Here is a 23,117-nt window from a genome sequence, read left to right as displayed (position 1 = left end):
TGACAAGTTTCGATAACGGGAAAGGAGCGCTCAGAACTGACGTCAACCACTTTTTGGCCATTCCTCTTGGGAAGTCTTCGTTTAGCTCTTTTCTTATGGGTTTCTCTTAAGCTTCACGATAAACCGTGACGCCGCAAAGCAACTAGATAAATTATATAGGTCACTACCGTTTTAAACGGCTAAACTTTCGCTACCGTCGCCCAAGAGGGTTTCGCCCAAATGTCGTGTACCGTTTTATTTATCGTTGCTTATCATTAAGTTTTGATGATGTCATGAGTTAGATCAGCATACTGAACTTTGAAGTAAAAACGTTTTTACGGAAATTTTTGGTACCAGTTGCTTGCCAAACGATTCATTATAATTTAAGCGTAAGTCAAATTTATCCTGCCCCAATCCAGAAATATGCGTTGCAATTATCCACTGGATAAAATTTCATTAAAACATGCATTTATTATTTTTTTTTTATTCAAATTTTTTTAGATGGGCCAGTTTACTGTTGGGAAATTATGAATTTTTGCAAAACCAAGTAAACTTGGGTCACTTTTTTCGCTAAAGAAAGCAAACAGTAGAGTGACCCAAGTATAAAAAAAGCTAATAAAAAAAAACGTGACGTCATATGACCACACAATTTTCCGAAAAATTTTTTGTAGTCATATGAATTATTCCCTGTACTTCACTGGATAGATTCAACTTCACCTTCATAGTAAAAAAAGTGCCCAACTTTGAAGTCGATTTACTCAAAATGAAGATTTTCGACTTGGGCCACTCTACCTTTAGGTCACTCAATTATCGTTTCTAGCTTGTCCAGGAGTAATAAGGAGGTTTGAGATTGGGAAACGGCAAGAAAACAGAAAAATACGTCGTGTACCGCAATATAATGTTGTATGATGATTATATTTAGTTGTTGCTGTACTAATAGCGCTATTTTTGATTTCTTGTTCATTAATACTTATAGGGGAACAAGAGATGTTAGATCCTAAAGACAGATAGATGGATGTATTCTATGGTATTATTTACTTGTTGTTTTTATGCTTTGGCATCAGTATTGACCTGTATGTTTTGTTTAACGATTGGTTATTATAATGCTTTAGTGCGCTTGAGCAACGCACGTCAATGACTGCTCTCCACTCTGCTGTACTTAGTGGATGGGATAATTTAGAAACAACACTTCAGTAACAAGCGGTAACTTCACTCTGTCAACCTCGGCAATCGGGCTACGTCAGTGATATAAAGCTGCTACAAGTGTATGAAACTGACAGGATTAGGCCTCCAAAGAGGTTTTTCTCTGTCCGAGAACAATAATTCCCACAGCCATTTATACTTTGTACCTAAGTTAGCTTTCAACTGAAGCTGTGTGTATGTTCAGGACGACGGCAGTGGGTGTCAAAGTTCCCAAGAACCCCTGTCGGCCACTACGACCGTGTTGATCAACATAAAGGACGGCCCAAACCGCCCCCCGCTTTTTCTCCCATACTTTGTACAACTGAAAGAAAACAGCAGCATGGTGAGTGAGACAGCCCTATGTATGCCCCACCTGCCTACTGGGGAGATCGTATTATCAACAATCTTAACTATTATTGCCGAGGGCCATAAGCAATCATAAGTAGTGTGAAAGGACACAAAATGACGTAGCATATTTTTGTAGTTTTTTTCTTCGAAAATAACTTATTAAAAAATATGTTCTAAGCTCTTTTTTCGTTAGCAGTGCATTAGTGTTTTATTTAAAAATTCAGTCTATTTCTGATTTCGTTTGATGATTCTTTTCCTTGTAGCCGATTGCACCAGATTTGCGTCTTTTTTATTATTGCAAACTTTTTACTCTTTTCATTCGTTTAAACGTTAATAATTTCTTTGAATAAATCTTCTTGAACAAATCGCGGTTCAAGAAGATTTATTCAAAGGGGTACCATGGCCGCCTGTGGGTGCGGCCTGATTTGCCACATTTTGGATATCGCTACTGCTAATGTCTGACAGAAATTTTGTAAGAGATTTTTTTACTTTTTCTGACTCGTAATGATAAAAAAAAACTTTTTGTTGTCATGGGAAAGCAGTGAAAAATGAGAGAAAGTAATTTAAAAAAACGCGCAATCATACTATTAGCAAGTGCTGGTGTTTCAATATGGTTCAGGAATCTTTGCTGTCGTGTTCTGTAAAGAAATTTTGATTTACAAATACTTATGTGTGGGAAAAATAGATATCCAAAAGCAATGCAATTACTTCGATTTTTATTTGTTTTAGATGCACTTAAACTGAGGTACATCTTGTACATGCCACAAGTACAGTTGAATATTCACAAAATATATTTGTCCGTGCAACTATTTTTCATAATCAACGATTTTGCTACAAAGAAATCAATGCAGTCACCCCTAGGGATGGGCAAAATAGAATAATTAGCTATTCTAGAATATTCTAGAATACTGAAACCGAATATAGAATACAGATATGTATTCTAGAATAATTGACAGTTTTTACCATCGACACATTTTAATGATTTTTATGACTTTACAAAAACAATGAACATCACAAAAATTGCTTATCGCAGTGTAACTTTCACCAGTCAAACGAGATCTCAACTTGGTGGCAGTTAAACCTGCACTTGAAAAACATCTCTCTGAAGAAGCAGATGTAGCAGGTACACAAAAATATTTTGAAACTAACTGACAGAAACAAGAAAATTGGTTTTTGTTTTGCTTTCCATCAAACAAGGGCGTTTTGAAGAGATGTAGTGAATGCTTTCAACAACGTGAGATATGTATCTATTTCTGAAGCAGGGGAAGCCAAATTTGCTGATTCATCTTCACTACTGCAAGCAGCATCTTCAATCCCACAGCTCAACAAGTCGTCCATGTCAATGTACTGGCATGTACGGTATTACAGGCCCGTAGCCAGCCGGGGGGCCTCGCCCCCCCACCTAAAAATTGTTGCCCCCCTGGCAAAATCCCAACATTCTCGAGCAACAGCTACAATTATAATGATTTTGTCCATTTAAATTTTTTCGGCCCCCCCTAAAAAAAATTGCCCCCCCCCCCCTTGCTCTGCGGCAGTACAGTAAAAGCTAAGACAAAGCCCCCGTACGTATTTCAGCAGGGTCGCTAATTCGCACACCCTGTGGTCTGTGGTCGACGTTGCCCTGCATACGAGAGTGGGAGCCCACGATGTTGGCGAAGGCAAGTCAACTGTTGTATTGTACCAGAAACAACTTAGGTTTGTGGTACCGAAGTAGAGAAAAATCCTAAAAAGCGGATTAAGCTGTTTCGTACTACACTTCCGCAAGACTGTGAGGACTACAAAGCGCTTGACAAGAAAGATCTCTTTAATGCGAACAATGAAACTCGTGCGTTTTCCGACGCCGCATCGCACTGAATCGATAAACAATTCTACTTTCGCTGCAGCGAATTCGTTGCGATCAAACGGACTATTACGAAGTGGATCGTTAAAGCGGTTTCAATTATCCGATTTCATATGCATTTTGAAACCGGTTAGACTCTACAACCGGTTATTCTATATTCGGTATTCTATTTTGCCCATCCCTAGTCACCCCCTGCATGTGGCGTATATTATTGCTGCCATTCACATTTTAACTTTTGTTGCGCTCTTCCAGGGAACCGAACTGGTTACCGTGTCTGCCCAGGATCAGGATTATTCCCTTAACTGGAATATGAGCTATTCCATTGTATCGGACGGTACCGCAGAGAAGTGGTTTGCTGTTGATCCTGCCACGGGCGTTATATCGGTCATTGGTGACATCGATAGAGAGGACAACGCCATCTTGAACAACCAAGGAAACTTTGCATTTGACGTCACTGTGAGTGGTTTTCGTTTAAATCATATTTGTTATTAGTTTGAGTTGTTTTGTAGTGAGTGCGATTTTGAGTGAGATGCTTTTAACGTGATAGTTAGTTTGTATTGCAAGATCTGCCAATTAGTTTGTTTTGCAAGAGAGGTTGAGAGAAGAGACAAGGCCTACAATCTTCCTGCATACCTCCTCAGATCCAAACCGTTAGCCGTAAACATTAAGCCGTTAGCAAATTGCTTGTTTAGGTGAGGTATACACAACTTGGAGAAATGTATCATCCACTAGAATATCAATAATTGCCGAAAAGTTATAAATAATCTTATAACAGTACGCGTTGATTAGACAGGTTAGAAGGCTAGTCGTAGGTTTGCAACATTTGATATATTACATTGATTAAACATTTGCAGAGGTTAAACAATGTAAAAAGAACATATTTTGTGACAAGAATTGATTACAAATCACCAAGTTTTGCAGGCCTTGCATCAATGTCAAAAAGAGAAAGTCAGAATTGAACTAAAATTTGGCATATTCCTTCATTTTCTAAGGCAAAAGAAGTCATCCCATCAGACAGTCCATTCAACAATGGCACCGATTGCTACGCCCCTTGTGAATCAACCACCACCGTCACTGTTACTGTGCTTGACATTAATGATAATGCTCCTGCGTTTTAGTAAGTATGACGTTGTACATACATCTAAAGCTATATCTAAAGTTGTACATACATTGGCGTGATGCAAACCAAACCTTAAGCCGTTTATATAAAGGATGATAACACCATAATGAGTAATTTCTTAACAATATAGCTACAGTACTACCAAGTCAATGGACTGTGGTGGTATTATGTTGTTTGTTGTTGCTTTTTGTTGAGTAAGTAAATTTTTATACCGTCCAGCTTTACTTTTTCGTATGTTTGAGCGGCAATAAAAGTAATCTTCTGCTGAAGCATCACTATTATAATGAGCTACACATGCTTTGCGTTATTGTTGCATAATCGTGGTTGTCCTTTCAGTTTCTTGGATCCAAACGACGCTTCTTCTAAGACCGAACAATCAAGGTTCAGTGCCACAATGGAAGAGAACACAGCCAACCTCATATCGGTCCCCGACCTCAGCATATATGTTCAGGATGTAGATGAGGTAGGTCATGGTTCCCTGCCCAGACAGAAAAATCCATCACTTTTTACATTGATTCAACGTCTCCAGACGTTGAATCAATGTAAAAATGGCGGATTTTTGCTGTTTGGGTAGTCATGGGAGCAACGTAAGCGCTCATCAGTTTATTTCTACAACCCATTCGTGGTACTTTTTATGACGTAGGGTGAAAACGCGGAATTCTCCCTTGAAATAGTCGGATCCGAATCCGACGTGTTCGAGATCCTTCCCGCTCAAGCATCCACCGGAGAGGCATCAGTTGTCATCCGTGTCAAAGATTCCGAAGCTTTGGATTATGAGAAAGTCCAATCCTACACTTTGCAGGTAGGTCTGAGGTCAAATTGTTAGGAATCTATGCTTGGAAACAAATACAACGATCCAACAAAGACAATAACTTTAAGGCCAGGACAATTAACAAAACTAAACTTTACATTGTCAGCATAGTATGTGGTCAACCTGTGGTTTAAATCCTCTACATTCTATAAGTAATCGAGATGTTCAGTATTAGATTTTCAAAAGATGAGTCGTTTTGTCAAGGATGCACAATTAAGAATTTATAAGTTCTCTATTGTTTTAATCTTTTTGCTTCAATGCAAAATTGAAGGCTAAATATTGCAACAGACATGGAACCTGCGCTTGATGGGTTGTAGGAGGACTACCCAGATAGCAAATCAGTCACTTTTACATTGATTTTACAACGTCTGCAGACGTTGAATGTAAAAACGATTGATTTGCTGGCTGGGTAAAGATTGTGTTGTCCATTATGACGTCAGTTAATTGTCAATCTGACTTATCCTGAAAGAAATTCTTTTTTAAAGAAACTTAAAATTTTGATGTTTTTGCAAATTTCGTGAAAGATATTCCCTTGTTTGTAATATTTAAAAGTAATATTTTCTATCGTAGACGTTGAATCAATGTAAAGAAGTCTGATTTTGTTCTTATTTGATCAGTAACATGCCCAGCGACTTCTTGGAGTGTTTGCATTATAATTTCTAGTGAGCCATGATCCCATGTCTCAAATTCGTCAAACATCAACTTACGTATGTTTGACATCATATGACGTTGTCCTGTGGTTGGTACTGAGCGACGTTACTTAGAGCTTGTCGTCTGAGTAAACTCCAATACTTTGTTGCTTGTTGTCCATAAATCTATCACCCACAAGTGGTGAATATTAATTTACGTTGGACAATCATGTCGCTAATTTATCAGGCAGTGTTCATCTTCAGCTGGCATGGATGAAACAACTTTAGCGTTCAAATGTCGGCGGTTAAAATAATGATTCTTTGTGCAGAAAATAATTGGACTCCAGCATGAGATTTGAATTTATAAAACATTTTAATTTCTTTCAAACGAGTAATTGAAAACTGACAAAAAAATAAAATGATTTTAACGATTGTACTTGCCCGCGCAGTTGCCTGTGCTCCATTTCTTGGATGTTTGACTTGAATTGTTAGGATAAAAAGATTTTCTTTTCTTTTTTAGTTTTTTTTTTACGTGAAATCTTTGTTTAAGTGTTTTTTCATTTCACAACTAACTATTATACTAAAAGCTGTTAGTCATACTCGTACCATATTATTTCTTTTTTTCTTTTTAAACGTGTCCGGAACAAAAACATAGCACCAGCTACGATATAATTAATCGATGTACCAGCACGTCAATGAACGGGAAAAGGTAGTAAAACCTTGACTGGGTTGAACTGTGTATGAATGGATGTTTGAGTATTCATGTTTTTGTTTTATATATTATGTTGGTATTAAAATACATGTAGCAAGCAGTAGGGTCAGAAGATCCAAAAAAACCAAATATCTAGGTTGTTATATCAATGCAAACCTAACCATTTTCAATCCTTAGCTTATTTCTATTGAAACCCTCTTTTTACCTGTGTGCTACATAGATCTTAGCCAAGGAAACTTCAACGCCTGAAGAGAATTCCGCCACTGCCACTGTGGTCATCCAACTGACCGACGCCAACGACCATTCTCCTGAGTTCAATGAGAGCCTATACAGAGCTGACGTTATAGAGGACGCCCCTAGCGGCACGTTCATCACTACTGTCACTGTAAGACTGGAAAAGTTCGAATGTTTTTATACCAAGTTAATTCAACCACTTTTAATGTATCTCTTCAGAGTGACCTTTCGCAAGTTAGTTGTGCTTTGTGGCCCCAATGCTCTCGTGTATGTCAGTAACTGCTTAATGGACATATGATGTCATGTGTACCATGTCATCCACTTTTACGACATGTAGTTTGCTTTTTCACACAATTGCGCTAAATTTCCCTTTGATTTAAATGCACCCTTTTTTATATCAGCAGGACAGGCAAAAGGTAGTGGTCAGCTGGTCATGTTAGAAAATCCTTGTGCCATAACATCACCATATTTTCCATATTTATCAAATGGTATCATTGAACGCTAAAACATTTGTGTTAATATTTTTTTATCTAAAACTATATTTTGAAACGGTTTTAATTTAAATAAATTTAAAATATTTGTGATTTTGAAGATCTTTGTCTTCTGAAACACCAGTTGGTTCCATATTTTGTTAATTCAACTTTCATTTGAACAGGCCACTGATGAAGACGTTCTTGAAGTGAACCGAAACGTTAGTTATGCTTTGAAGCCAGACTCAATACTGACTCAGTAAGTAGTTGCTCAGCTTTTATTATTAGAATATTAAACCACCCGGAAAACTTCTTTTAAATCTTAAAAATGTTCAATTTTGTCACAATATTTTTGATTTAATGTTTCCAACACACAATGTCTCTTTATAGGCTTGTTGTAAATGTCAAGATTATTATTATCATTATAACTACAATTATCATCAAAAAAAATTGTTGAACGTTACCGTTTCCTCACCAAAACATAAGCATTTCAAATCATCAACATCTGTAATACTGAACGATTATGCAACACCACACAACAAACACAAGTTAAAGATGGCTTCGCAAACATTATTATGGCATTGGCTTATTTTAATTGCACGTAATGCAATTCAGAAATGCATTACTGAGTAAAAAATAAACATTTTAATGGAGATTTCTTGGATAAGTAATTTCATGACTTGGTTGTAAATAGGTAGCTGGGTGTACTGTGGTCAAGTTGGATTGCCATGCGGCCTGGCCCTACCTTGTGCAAACACTTGAACAATGTTTTAACTTAACCTTTGCCAAATACAATTACGTAAGCATGCAAACACATTAAAACGACATTGAAGAAAAGGGTGAACTGTGCTTCCAATGAAACATATTTTGATGCATATTGATGTTAGTTTAACGCAATAAACGAGAATTATATCAATATGTTTTGCAATAGGTTGGTTGGCCATTTCGTGTAAGGTACAAGGAACGGTTGCTAATATCTTTTAATAAATAATTTATTATTTTGCAAGCCGCACCGCCGTCCCAATTGTGCTATGGTATGTACGTACATGTGTTTATTATTAAAAAAATTCTGGCGCCTGTACTTGATCCGAAAGGGTTTTGTGGACCATAGAATAAATAATAAAACCCATTTCGATACCAATCGTTGTTGAACATTCTCCTGTTCGAAATCTTGCCGAATGAGAATTTTTATGAATTCTTAAACGTGTCTTTATTAAGTATCAAGTTCAATCCATGCTCAAAATCATGGATTGTATGTCTCGTCTTGACATCTTGGAAGATGGACACTAGGTTAGAGTCTAATATCTTCTCGTCCGCTCATTCCAAATTTTCAATTACCAAATCTATTCTTGAACTCGGCCTGTCAAACGTGCTATATTTCTCTTGTTACGATAAATCAGCAACAAACAATAAACCTCTGGTTTACGATAAATCAAATGTAGTGAAATATTCAACTACAAGTTGAATATTGCTACAAAAGTTAGTTCTTCAAGAAACTTGCAATACCAAAGAATAAACGAGCACGAATTAGAACATTAGCAAAACACAATGGGACCCAATATTTAAGTTTCTGTTGCGCGCAGGTTCGCCATCGACCCCTACGACGGCACAGTGACCTTGGTGGGCCCCCTGGACAGGGAGTTCAGGAGTCTTTATTACGTCACAGTGACAGCGACAGATGCAGGAAGACGATCCACCACGACGAATCTTGAGATCACAGTCACGGATGCCAACGATCAAACTCCAACGTGAGTCAAGTTCGCGTAAATGAAAACTTTATATTGTTGACAGTTTTTGGTTGAAGTTTCTAACACCCAAATCGACTCATCTAGTTGATATTTTTACTTGAAACTTAAAAAGCCAAACGATGAAAAGCATATACTTGTGCAGAGAAGAACGATTTGAAGCAACGAACAGTTGAACAATGAACATATATACTTGCAAGTGCAGTAAGCAAGCAAAAAATTTTGATCGCTACAGCGAAGATGACGTTGATTGATAGGACAGCAAGTAAACATTTCAATCATCTTCCTTTAATCAAAAGAATCAGCAGCAAACCAATTGCTCGTGGCTTGTAACAGGCTACATCAATGGTAACTGAATGGAGAGTTTTGAATAATTTGTTTGATAGAACAAAGCAAGCTGCAGTAAGGAGTGTCATGACGATGACATGTAGGGATTCCTTGTTGTTCTAATTTCTTTACCAACCTCAAACTTTCAAGTGCCATTGAACGTGTTGTAGTCGCCGCGAGAGTGCACTCGAAGTGGCCTGTCTTCTATCAGCGCCGTTGATGCGATCATGGGAGATTCGGTTGTTGCGTCGTCGTGGAATGCGTGGATAAGAAGCACACTCAAGTGCATTTAAAACATATCTAACCATGTTTTTCTTTCATACCTAACACGTTAAGAGGAACTTCTCTCTCTCTTCTCAAAAATACCTACGACCCTTCTTAGGGTTATGGCTTTGGCCTGCTGAACTGAACTAAGAGGAACAATGGAACATGTTGTTTTTTGTGTATACTGTCTATAGCTCCCGACTGTGAATATAGATCTACACAAATGTTGTTATAGCTACAGTTGGTTACCACCACAGCAGTGAAGCACGGGTTCAACAGCCAGCAGTTTGCTTGACTTTATTGCTATAGCAGTGTTAAGCAGTAATTACACGTACAATTAATATTTGCTGATGCTGGAGTAGACTGATACGGTCCAATAACTTCCACCTCTTCCTTGCTGATGGTCTTTCGATTGTGTTATTCCAGTATTATATCCATATACTAAAATTCCATCTACTTTTTAACTGGACACCGCACCGTTTTAACGCTACCTTCCAGTCTATATATATTCAACGTCTACAGACGTTGAATCAATGCAAATATGACTGATTTGTAGGTTAGATTAGCACCTGTTGAAACGCCACAAAACAATGGAAATGTCCGTTAACTGTTCAGGTTCATGCGGAGTTCCTATTCAGCAACGATCAAGGAGAATGCTACCGACTTCGCCACTCCCTTCGAGATTGTTGTAAGTGACCAACCAGTGTTGCCATTGTCAAATAATAGTTTCTTTGCGCATGTTGTGGTATTTATTGGTTGCTAGTATTTTTGCTGTGTCTTAACTGTTCATTGCATTTTCTCTTCGTAACTGTTATTATATGGGTTCTCTCTTTCTTCCTCTCGTGGCTGATTCTGATCGAAACTATATGCACTTCTTATGTTTGATGTAATAAAAAAGCAATTTTGTTAACGTAAAGATTTGATTTTCTATTGCAGATACTTTTATTGTAGACCAACATTGCTCATTCGCTAACTTTACTTCGTGGCACGTTTTTAGTCGTAGATTGAAACGAGTTGATTTTGCTGACTGCGATGTTTCGTTTGTTTTGCTGTTTATGAGTTTCCTGGAATGTTTTATTTGATTTTTCATAATTAACGGAAGAGAGAAAGGGAGGAAAATGAAGAGACTGCATTAGCGAGGACACGAATGCTATGGGGCTGAAAGAAGGAGACGCACACAGTAGATTACTGGCCTCATCATAACCAATTTTGACTGTGCGGGTCATGAATTAATCCTCATGTTGAGAGCATGGCCTGTTGAGAGTGAAGTCTTGCTTCTCCTCTCCATGATCCAGTGGGTTGGTGGCCTCCATGTTCGAGGGTGCAGGGTCACGCTTCACGAGTTTGTTCCAAGAAGGTTTTGGGTTACCTTGACCTCGCTGTGCTGCAACGTTGACGCATCTCACTTGTGAGATCCAGCTGGTGCTGCGCTCAACGTGTCCAAGCCATTTCAGTCTGCCGAGTGAAGGACTTCACCAATGTCTCTTATTTCGCTCCTTGGATTTTCATACTGTTGAAATCAAAAATCTGCACCAGCAAAGTCACGTAGTGTTTTTAAAGCAAGAAGATAAACGAAAAGAGAGTAGCAGCTATAATACACCAGAAAAATACACCAGAAATCAGCCATGGTGTAATATATTTGAGCTAATATAGCCAATGATGAGTTTTGTAAATATTCCCAGGCCACCGACGAAGACCAAACCAATACCACCAACAGCAAGATTGTCTATTCCATTGTTGGTGGCGATGTACCTGACCTGTTTTATGTGGAGACTGGTTCTTCTTCCGGTGAGCACAGAGAGCTGAGATCATCATCATAAGATTTGCATGGATTTTTGTTTTGATTAACAATTTGTTTAGTTTCATTTTCAATATTCGCTGCACGCGTGATGAAACGTCATAGCTGCTCGCCTAGCCAACAAATCAGCTCTTTTTAACATTGATTCAACGCTTACAGACGTTAAATCAATGTAAAAACTGATTTGTTGGCTAAGCAATAAGCATCCACTTTGAGTGAGGTCCACCATCACTGATGGCGAGATTCGAATGCCAATCATCACACCAGACAGACTGTTTGTTTTTCCGATTCGATGGCTGAGTCTTTTATGCTGCTGAGTCATCAATAATTTCAGGTGCTGAATCATACTTGTAGCATCCACGCAAAGTTTCTCTACTTTTCCAGTCAAATTCTTTCCTTTATATTTCATAACTTGATATCACAAATTACTTGCAACAAAGTGATCTCTCTGCACAATCTATCATGAATGATTTTCAGGAGAAGTAAAGCCGAAATCACCAATAGACTTGGAGTCATTGGATCCAAAGTTATTAAAGTGTTCTGGAGGAGCCATTGATGTCTCGCTGGTTATCATGGCTCAAGATAAAGGGAATCCTCCTCGTTCTTCGAATGTCACGGCCACAGTAACCATTGAAGTGAGTCTTTGATATAGTTAAAAATGCGTCATAATATTTATGAGATTGGATCAAGTTTTAGCGCTATTTTTAACGATTTAAAAAATAAAATGCAATGAAGTTTGCGTTAAAATTTTTAATTTTTGTCAGGTTTTTGCATGTTTATTGTTTGATTCAAACCGCACTTCTGCCATTATCTAGATTTTCTTGTACTTTGTAGGTTAGGCTAGCTGTGCTTGCGAAGATATACCGATATTTCAACTTGAGCAACTTTAACTGATGTAACAAAATCCGTCGTTTTTTGTTGATTTAAATCTGCAGATTTGAATGGAACCAAAAACAAGGGATTTGCTAGAAAACCATTTGGTACTTTGCTCTCAAGCTGACGATGGTTTTGTCTTAGAAAAACCCCCGAACTCTAGGCTCGATTGGATTCAAATAATCAAATTACTGTGCAGATTTTTTTTTATCTATTTGACATTCATTACCGATAACTGTATCAAGCTTCGTTTGCGTGAAATACCCGACATTGTTTAACACAGCGATGTTCTTGGCACTCGTAAACGTAAGCAGTGGATGTGATGATGGTATTTTCTTATCCAGGATGAAAACGACCACACACCAGAATTTAACTCAACCAGTTACAGCGGGTCTGTACCGGAAAAATCCAATTCAGGAACCAAAATTTTGCAGGTACGGCTATAAGAAGCACCTTAAAAAAAATTGTACAGGGTGGTCCACAAAAATGTGACACATTTCGTTTGTTCATGATTTCTACAAATCTGAAGATTTTTCAAAATCCTTTCAGCCGGAGATGGGTCATAGCTATAAGTTTTTGCCCTCAAAAGCACTTTTGAAAAAACGAACCGATTTCTGAGTTATTTCAATATTTGATAATATGTTCGATCCATGCTCCTCGCTGCTGAATCATCGCTGCCACTCTCACATTGAAATTGTCCATTACTCTCCCTAACATGTCCCTTGGAATTCTTCTAATTTCTTTTTTAATGTTTTTCTTCAGTCTGTCAATGGTATCAGGATTGTCCTTGGAGACTCTATCCTTCAGATATCCCCAGAGGAAGTAGTCAGGAGGGTTAAGATTTGGCGGCCAGGGGTTGTTGGTCCTCCTTGAAATCAATCGATCCCCAGGAAAGTACTGATGCAGATACTCAAGGGTACGATTGGAACAATGCCGTGGGGCACCGTCTTGCTGGAATACAGCTGTATTCAAGTCGGTCCCCCTTCTCCTCCTTACTGCTGGAATGAATTGTCGTCTGAGCAATTTGATGTAACGTTCAGTGTTAACAGTCACCTGGCATCCCTCGTCGTCCTAAAAAAAGTAGGGACCAAAAATGCCATTACGTCCTATTGCACACCAAACTGTGACTTTTGTTACACTCAAGGGTGCTTGCACATGCGCATGAGGCTGTGCTTCTGCCCAAAATCTCATATTTTGTTTGTTCACAGGGCCACTCAAATGGAAGTGGGCCTCGTCGCTAAAGAGAAGCACATCCAAAAGACCGGGATTGTTCTCAATCCGTTCACTGATTTGCTAACCAAATTCAAATCGTTCATCCTTGTTGGCTTGACTTTGAGTCTGAGGAAGCTGAATTTTGTATGGGAAAAGTTGCAAGTCAGCATGAATAATTCTATTGACAGAAGATCTTGAAATCCCCACTTCCTGAGAAAGTCTTCTGGTGGATTTCCGTGGAGACTTCTCCACACGAGTTCGAACATCGTGAACTTTTTCGGGGGTTCTTGCTGTGGAAGGTGGACCACTATGGTTCTTATTGTTGTTAGTCACACTGCCAGTGTCTCTGAACTTCTCCCACAAGCGTTTGATAGTATTCCAAGACGGTGTTTTCCTTCCAGGAAAGTCATGACGAAAATGTCTCTGGGTCAAGATTACAGATTTTGTCGAAAAGTAATGTTCAATGATTTTTGTCCGCTCAGCCACTGAAAATTAATATCCCGGCTCCATACTGCTACACATAAAACTTATAGCTGTACTTTATAACTAACCTGAAAATCAAGAGGTAGAATTAATTTTTATGGAAATGACAGATAAACAAAATATGTCACATTTTTGTGGACCACCCTTATATGCCGTTGCATGTTTAGCACTGTCGGTCAAGGGAAAATACTTAAGTCATTCAAACTTTCTTTTCTATTGTCGGCGTATTTACTAGAGCCCCTGCACGACGCTCGGGACGCGTCAGTTCGATTCTTTCCCAGAACCCATGATATCTCTAAGAAGAATCTTCGAACGAAGATTGGCTTCTTTAGGTTCCACTTCATTTGATCCAAATCTTCCAGGTCCGGACATAAGCCCGGATGCGATAAAAAAAACTTTGTACTGTAGTTGAAGAAAGAATTAAGTTTTAGGAGCAAAATTGTTGGATCGCTTGTTCACTCTAATAAAAAAACTAAAGAGCCCACAATGTGGATATTGATATCATGTTTAGCAAACCTTTCGAAAACTAATCTACTTTCATTTTCAATGCGAGTAATTGAAAAAAGTAATTATATTAAAATATCCATCACCCAATTTTACGAATCAGCCAGCAGTTCTGTTCTGTTTTTACATTAGTTCAAAGTCTGCAGACGTTAAATTTTAAATTTCTTTATTTACCACTTATCATGAATTGTGCTCACACCCAGAAAAGTCCACTCCGTGTTTGCTCAGCAAATTCATCTCCGATAACCTGTGGCTCCCACTTCACAAGTATCCAAAACTGAACTCTGCAACAAAAAACATTGCTTTTATCGTCTATGCAACGCAGCAGGACGTCTTATCAACGTTTCAATTTTGCTTCAGGTGTTTGCCTCTGATGATGACGCTTGTCAACCGAACAGTGACGTCACATACCAATTGAGCGCGAGCAGCGGTGACGCAATCAACGCTTTCACAATCGATAGCCAAGATGGTGTTCTTCAGGTAGGCTATGTGGTATTTAATGTAGTTTTATTAATTTACAGTGAATCAACACGATTTTTATCGAAACAAGGTAACTTTATGTTTAAACAACGTATCACTGTTTTATCGGAATAAAAGTGAAAGTCAATGCCTTGATGGAGCATTGAAGAGCGGCCATGTTGTGATCACAGGACCGCAGTTCAATTCCGCTTCTAGTCGTATAAAAGGTTTAAACTGGTACTGACTATCTTCATATTGGGGAAAGCAGTGGAAGTTAGTTGAGAAACAAAAGCGTTTCGTTTCGATCGTCCAAAGCACCGATTTCAAAATATAATTTTAACGTGAAAACAAAAAATACGGTAGCCTACCATTGTATCGCAAGGAGACATTATAGCAGTGCTTCTTAACCGGTGCTTGCAGCGCACTAGTGCAGGCCATAAAAGGTCGCCAGGTGCGCTGCAGGGAAATTGAAAAAATATTTTTAAAAATCTATATAATTTCTAGAAGTAGAAAATATGTGTTCTTTGAATCTGAGGCAATGAAATCGCAGTTCAGCTTATTAAATTTTGTTATATTTTGTACGTCCAAGCCCAATTTCTCAACCAAAGCTTGCTCTATGTGTTTTTATAATTTGAAATTGTTACAATATTGAGGCTTTATTTCTTACATTTTTTTTGCTTTTTTTGGCCTTATCTCATCGAGAATACAATACTATAAAGACAGTACAACTACAAGGTCTATGTAATAATAACTTACAAGCAATTTAAGAGAAACACCGGCATACCCAAAAAAATTCACGTTTGCTTCGCTTGCCCTTTGTGCCAGCACATTTTCTCAGGTCTGCTTGTGCGTCCTGCTGTTAAAAAGGTTAAGAAACACTGCATGAGAGCAACGTAATTTTGCGATGTCTAAGCTGCGGTTCTTAAACTGCGTTGCGGCAACTCAATCGGTTGTCACAGCTTAGAGAGCGTCGTTCAAAATTTAATTCTTCTTCTTCAACAGATTGGTCATGTTTGGTCAGCTGTGATCTCCCTTATGAACTGCTTCCATTTTGTTCTGTCTTTTGTTTTTATTAGTGCTTCCGGCATGCTTTTTATTCCTTTAATTTACTTGATATTGTCAATATGTTTCATTTTTTGTGGTCCTTTTGTTCGTTTGCCTTGCACCATCCCAGTCAACATTGAATTTTCCAACGAGTTGTTTCTTGCTATGTGTCCGAAATATCTCACTTTTCTGAGGTTAATGTTGTTAATCAGACTCCATTTATCGTTTGTTTGTAGGGAAACAAATTCGTTTGTTTTTCTTTCCATCTAGCTCAGAGGTGACGAACCTGCGGCCCGTTAAAGAATTTTGTGTGGTCCGCAAAACAATTTAAACAAAAATCCCACTAAGCAAAAAAATTCAATGCTTCAATGTTATTTTTTAACATTTTACGCTTCAATGCTGCATTAGATAGCTTCAGCTGTATGATTCGCATGGGCTTTTGTTTGTTGTTTGAAAAAGAAATTTCATTAACTAATTTGTTGTTTCGGAGGGTTATAGGTGAATTGTTCGTAAACAGTTGTTCGTAAAGCAATTGTTCGTAAACAATTGTTCGTAAAATCAATTCTTCGTAAAGCAATTCTTCGTATACATCAATTCTTCGTATAGGTGAATTGTTCGTAAACAGGTGATAGGTGAATTGTTCGTGAACAATTTTTCGCAACAGCAAGGTTTGTTTTGCAATTTCCGATGAAGGTGCGTAATGCAAATTTTCCTGAATAACCAAGTTACGACGACACAAAGAAATAAGCACAATGAAAAAGCGCATTTTTTGTTATTTATTGGAATACAACAATTGTCTGTGTTTAGCAATTCTTTGCTTACACTACCAATACTACTTTGAGTAACTTCGTACAAATTGTCCACGAGCCAAGTTTAGTATGAAGTATTGTGTGCAATTCCACGCAAGTAATCACAAATTTCATCATCTTGAAAGTCTTGACGCCAAGTTCGGACGACTCTAGTTAGTCTTTCTGCACTGTCCTTGTACTTCTTCTTTGGAGGGGGTCCTGCCTGGCCACTGACATACTGTTCAATGTGAACCTGATTTAGGTTTTGCTCTCGCTTGATTGCAGATATGAACTTCCAAATATCTGGATGATTTGCAGATACCTGGAACATGAACCCTCTGTTCCATCCTTCAATGCTATTATTAGTTTTGGGAAGGCCACTGAGGACGCCATCATAGCAGTTCCACATTTGAATTGCAAACATTGGAGGACGGCGCCCTTGACGACGATCTGGGCGCCCAACCCAAGTGTCTTCAAAGTAGTCAGTTACTGGCTGACCAACATCTGGTAATACATTCCCATCAATGAGAATGTCAAAGGCCCGGCTGACTTCATCAATAGGCACAAAGGCCAGAGACGACAACATGCGCAGCCTCAGAGCAAACTCTGCACTTGTCTCGTACTGCTCCTTCAGGCCACTTGGTTGCGTCTTTCTCCAAATGCACTGGCACAAATGGAAGAAACAGCCACGGTGAGTTCAAAGTGGGTACTCTCTGCTTACTGCATTAACCATGGCCATCTCAAAGTCAGTCATGATTGTCTCTGGAACAGCAACAGCAGGTAACAAATCCTTGATCTTATGCAGCAGATGAATATATGTCCCTCTCCTTTTGTCCCCCCAGCAGGGCATACACCAGAGGCACTGAAGTGTTTTTCTTCAGTCCGTGTATTGTGTGAAGCTGTTCAAACAGTGAAGGCACTGTCTTGAAGGTGCCGTCAGCATACCAGTGCTTTGAACGGGCAAGGAGCTGCAGATTTCTTTCAGTGGCAAAGAGGACCATACGGTTATCTCCAGGCCCGGAATCATAGGCCAAGAATGTTACACCAGCAAACGTTTGCTTGTACTCTACTGGAAGCACAATGTCACGGAGAGAATGTGGGATTGCCGGGCCTGCATTTTCCTTCAATCGCACTTGGGTGACTGCCCTTTTCATGCTCTGCACACTTGGCAGTTTTGCTGCCGTGGCTTGACTGAGTTCAATAGTTTTTGCTGAGACGAGGTAACTTGGGGCATCACCACTGTCTTTTGCTGCACAACGAATATTTTCCATAACCTTTGCTGCTTCGACATGACCAGCATCTCCAGTATGATTGTGCTCACTTCTGGATTGTACAATGGCTGCTATAGCAGTTGTTACTCGTGCAGGACATTTCTTATTAAAATGCTCACATTTCCAATAATAGTTTCTTGCCCTTGTGCGTTAAGTGCACTATAATCTTTGTAATAAAGCTGGCCACTATACGAAAGTTTTGGCTTTCCTTTTTCGCTGCTCACAAACTGTAATGCCATTCTGAATCAGGGACTCTACGCTCTGTCTGCTCGTCTACACTCTACAGGTACAGCACGTCTTTAAGCACAATTAGCACATCTCTAGCATATGGGCTACCCTAATTGATTGTTCGTAAACAATTGTAACTGTTTTTTTTTAAAAGCTGTAGCCTAACTTTTATGAACATTTGTTTACGAACGATTAGTATTACGGTCAATTGCATGCCCGAAGAATTGCTTTACGAAGAATTGCTTTACGAAGAATTGATTTTACGAACAATTGCTTACGAACAATTGTTTTACGAAAAACTGTTTACAAAAAAAACGTCGGACACCGTTTCGGAGCATACTGGTCAAAACATTTAGTCAACTTGAGCAAAAAGGATAGAGCCAAAAAAAGAAGAAATCATACTCATATGAAAGCAAACGCTTCGAAAATTAAACTGTCGTCATTATCAATGCAAGTACTGTTGCTCTATCATTTTTGCTCAAGTTGATTTGTTTTTATTTTTTACTGCTTTACAGTATGTTTCGATTCTGCGTAAGATAATTTCAACTGTGTGGATTATTACTTTCATCTGCCGTTTGTTACTTTTCATGAATAATATCTTGAGTGGCTTCTAAAAGATTTCATAGTAGGTTATGATTAAAAAGTTGTGTGGCCCGATAACTCATGTGTAATTGACAAAGTGGCCCGTGACCGCAAAAAAGTTTGTCACCCCTGATCTAGCTGATGCGTAATAGTCTTCTGTGACACCACATTTCAAAACTTTTTAACTTTTTAATGTCACGTTTTTTGCATGTCCAAATTTAATTAGAAAACCTAATTCTTGCTCAGTCGTCGTCGTGTGCTCCTCTGGGGTCGAGGGTTAATCCTTTTACTGCCCCAGATTCACGATGTTCCCGGACTAAGCTGGAAGGCTATAAGAGAGCAGCCAGTCTTTTGTTTCATAATTCAAGACACGCAGACTTTCCCACTCCATTAGGTGGCTTGACTATGGCGCAATCGTTGATGATGCGGTCTGTTCCTCAGCACCACATTGACAAGTAGAGAAAGAAGTCTTTCCCCAATTGGTACATGGTTATGGAAAGCCCGATGCCCGTACGAAGACGGTTGAGGCGCACCCACGCCTGTCTTTGTAGTGTCAGGCCGGTGGGACGGGTGTCGGCAAAGTGCTCAATGATTATAGTTTATAATTATTTTATAATTATTATCTTATATCAATTCTTTAACTTCCGTCCTCCTTCATTTGTTATAAGCACTTAATGGCAAATTTAGCAAATTTGTTCAAATGCGTCGAGCCAGAAAAAGTGTGAGAACCTTGTCTGTGTGCTGTCTTGTGGTGGTTTCTTCTCCATGTGGGGCTCTCAGCTTCCTTAATCACTAGGAAGAAACATGAACGTACAGGGCATAGCATTTTAAACTGTATTGCACTCTTCGGTTTAAATACAATGCGATTGTACGGATACACTATATTTCAAAAACGAATCAGTCCTTTATGAAAACACAAGCATTCTTTACCGCCATTTGACGTCCAACAAAGACTGTTGTAAACACAATTTATCTTCGTTAGTATACACATGTCCTACATGGCAAATGTATCATGATCATAAAGCAAAAGTTGGGACGAAATTAAATTGTGCTTCATGTTGGTGGGAAAGCTTTTGTATTCCACGACATGGCGATGAAGCGGATGTGATAAAGAAGTCGTTAATAAATGGAAATTATAAGCAGCATCCCAGGTAGCAAAAGGACGGATTTTTCTGTCTGGGATGTTATGTATCGTGACGTCATATGCTGCTATTGCTACTCATGAAGCCATTCTTCTGAAACCATTGGCCGAGGTTCGCCTCCCACTTGGAGAGCTTATCCTGAAATGATTTGGCGAAGCACATCATCGGCAAGGATCGAACCAGAAGCCTTTGTTCACCAGTCATGGTGATTCAAATCAACTCATTTAGTTCGTTCAGTGCCTTGTGGTGGATGTTTGGGGATGTTGTGAGATTCTGAATGGAGTGGTCTTCTTAGGCCGGTTTGAACACTTTAATATTCTTTGTTTTGCTTTCTGTCGTGTAAATCCAGCCTCTGACGTCAGTCGTGATGTCATACGGTGATTGCAACACCTTGTTTTTTGTCTGACCGTCGTCATCTATCACGTGACCCTCGAATTGACCAGTTATCGCGTCGAATGCGCTTATCCGGTTATTCCCCCAATCCGCTACCACCACGGGTCCTCTTTGCGTTGAGTCGAGGGTGAATGCATCCCCAGGAATGTAGGTGACCCCACAGGGATTGCAAAGCTCCCCTTCACCAGTTCCTGCGTGTAGGTTTCAACATTATAACAATTGAATTGCAAGCGAGAGTAATAATTTCAAGATAACACAAGTCCTAAACGTGGCGGTTAGATTCTATAAAAAAATGTTTTTGCTGTGGCGGTGGTCAGTGGTCCAGCCACGACCAGTGGTCCAGGCATCGTGAATGGTCCAACCATGACCAGAGGCATGGTCTATGGTCCAGGCATGGTTAGTAGCCCAGCTATGGTCAGTTATTTCATTTCTTTGTTATTTTTTTATTTTGACAAGTTGTTGTTTATGGTCACTGAATTGCTCATCCATTTGTACGAAGAGAAAGTACAAATTACATGAAACAGTTTTCATGATTCTTTTTATCAAGCCAAAGCGAAACCTATGTCGTCGTGTACTTATGCCTGTTGGTACGTAAGCACAACTCTTTAAACAATGTTTCTTTAAACAAGCTATGAAAATTTTCTACCAAGTTTGTCGTGTGGCAACACTGACGGGCGGTGATGGTTGGAAGAAGAGCAATTACACGCTGACAAATTGCATGGTAACTTTTTTCACTTAAAATAATCAATAAGAATGATTTAAAGCTTGACAAGAGAAGTATTAGCTCAATATTTGCACATTGTCGAACTGGCTTGTTTCGCACCTTTCTCTCCTATCTGGAACACTGGCCGTGATGCCCTTCTGACGTCATAAACAAACAAACAATGGCTCTCCGAATCGCTGACATACAATTGATCAGTGTGTTGCCTGTGACACAAGAATCAGAAATAAGTTTGTGTGGCAAACTAATATATCATTAATCAATTCAATTTAAGTTGTTTTACCGAATCTCTGTCCGCACTTGAGCCAAAAATTTGGGTGTGCTTTTTCAAAGTGAAAAGTGTAGGATTTATAACACTAAAATATTAACATTCCAGTCCAATGTGCCTATTGTGTAGTTGTCAAATCAAACAAACTATCTGCGTTTATGCTGAAGTGGTTGAAATATTGCGTGTATCTCAAACCTACCTGAACGCAAGGAAACCAGGCCATTTGACTCGAATATTTACATGGCTAGATGGCGCTATTGAGAGGGACAGGAAGCCTGAACAACATAATAACCATGTCAGATGTTTTGCCGCACTCGTCTCAAAAAGTGTTTAGAAAACTCAGTTCAGCAGGCCATGGCCCCAAGAAGGACCCTACGCATTCCTCTCTAGAGCAGCGTATTCACCATCAATCAAGAGAGAAATCAAGGGCTATAATCGAAAGGGCGCCACTTCGCAACTGACGGAAAATTCACAGATAATCTAAACAAAACTTTCAAAATGTATTTTCCAATGTCAATGAAAATGAAGCCCAATGTCAATGAAGGTAGAAGATCTATCCAATCGTTGTGTTTTCGGACGATCGACTTTATTGCCTAAAATCGGAACAATTAACTGAATCAGATGTCATAAAACGTCTGTCTGCACTTGACAGTTTTGTTGAAAGTTATATTCCGTTTCCGCTATAGGTTTAACTGGAAAAACAAGAGTGTACTGCTGCTGGAATATACGTTGTTTCAATGTCTCAATACGTTTTTCTTTTACCATCCTTGGCAGTATGAGGAGTGAAGAAGCATATGTTTAAGAAATTGAGTGTAGGAAATTCTGCTTTTAACAACGATGTGCGACTGGTGTATGTTTCACGCAATGTTAACAGAATGTCATCATCATCATTGTCAGCCATTGTTGTTCCACTGCAGGACGAAGGCCTTCCCCATATCTTTATAATTTTGTCTGTCTTTGCACGTTTGTGTCCAGTGTTTTTGAATTGGTAGAGTTCGTCTCGCCATCTTGTTTTCTGTTTCCCTCTTTTGCGTTTATTGTCAAGCGGTATCCAGTCAGTAGCTCTTCTTGTCCATCTGTTGTCAGTTGTTCGCATGATATGTCCTGCCCAATTCCACTTTAAACTTTTTATTGTTTGAATGATATCTTTGATTTGTGTTTGTTGTATCCATTTGGCTGGTTTCCTGTCTTTCCATGTAATGCCTAAGAGTACTTTTTCATGTGATCTTTGCGCAGTGCGTAGTTTGAGTGTTAGTGCTTCGTTAAGTTCCATGTTTCTGCTCCGTATGTCATTGTTGGGAGAATGCATTGATTATACACTTTTCTTTTCATTGAGATCGGTAATTTACTTTTAAATATTGAGCTCGCTCTTCCAAATGCCTGCCAACCAAGTGTGATTCTTCTTTTAATTTCTTCTTCTTTATCAGTCGTCGGCTGCATAGCCGAGTCGTGAGAACCCTAGTACAATACCGGAAAGGGCGCCGGTTCGACACCGCTCCAGAGCATACGGATGTGTATTTAGCAAGACACTAAAGGGAATGCCTGAAGGACACGAAGATTGGCTACCTTGCCTTCCCGTCCACTTAATCTAAATATTTAACCACCGGTTATTGGCCTGGATGCGACAACAACAATCAGTGCGGAACATTAAGCATTATGACCCTTTTAACGTCATACCTGTCCTCAGGTC

At 39.1% G+C, this 23,117-nt stretch overlaps 1 protein-coding gene across 2 annotated transcripts in view; it reads left to right on the top strand.

Moving 5' to 3' along the window:
* LOC145767310 (cadherin-23-like) overlaps nucleotides 1-23,117 on the top strand; it is a 58,436-nt gene that overhangs the window by 5,271 nt on the left and 30,048 nt on the right. For both annotated transcript variants that reach the window (XM_082579107.1, XM_082579108.1), the window contains exons 4-16: nucleotides 1,367-1,504; nucleotides 3,602-3,805; nucleotides 4,342-4,466; nucleotides 4,806-4,932; nucleotides 5,113-5,271; nucleotides 6,842-7,006; nucleotides 7,511-7,584; nucleotides 8,909-9,073; nucleotides 10,277-10,349; nucleotides 11,344-11,449; nucleotides 11,937-12,094; nucleotides 12,677-12,766; nucleotides 14,892-15,011. In XM_082579107.1, the coding sequence (XP_082435233.1) occupies nucleotides 1,502-1,504; nucleotides 3,602-3,805; nucleotides 4,342-4,466; nucleotides 4,806-4,932; nucleotides 5,113-5,271; nucleotides 6,842-7,006; nucleotides 7,511-7,584; nucleotides 8,909-9,073; nucleotides 10,277-10,349; nucleotides 11,344-11,449; nucleotides 11,937-12,094; nucleotides 12,677-12,766; nucleotides 14,892-15,011 (1,569 nt within the window). In that variant the 5' untranslated portion in view covers nucleotides 1,367-1,501. The remainder of the gene's footprint in view (nucleotides 1-1,366; nucleotides 1,505-3,601; nucleotides 3,806-4,341; nucleotides 4,467-4,805; nucleotides 4,933-5,112; nucleotides 5,272-6,841; nucleotides 7,007-7,510; nucleotides 7,585-8,908; nucleotides 9,074-10,276; nucleotides 10,350-11,343; nucleotides 11,450-11,936; nucleotides 12,095-12,676; nucleotides 12,767-14,891; nucleotides 15,012-23,117) is intronic.

This window comes from Aplidium turbinatum, chromosome 3 (genome assembly GCF_918807975.1).
Source record: "Aplidium turbinatum chromosome 3, kaAplTurb1.1, whole genome shotgun sequence".
Taxonomy (NCBI): domain Eukaryota; kingdom Metazoa; phylum Chordata; class Ascidiacea; order Aplousobranchia; family Polyclinidae; genus Aplidium; species Aplidium turbinatum.
The sequence above is the reverse complement of the archived record's forward strand: the minus strand, read 5'-3'. Positions and strand labels throughout refer to the sequence as shown.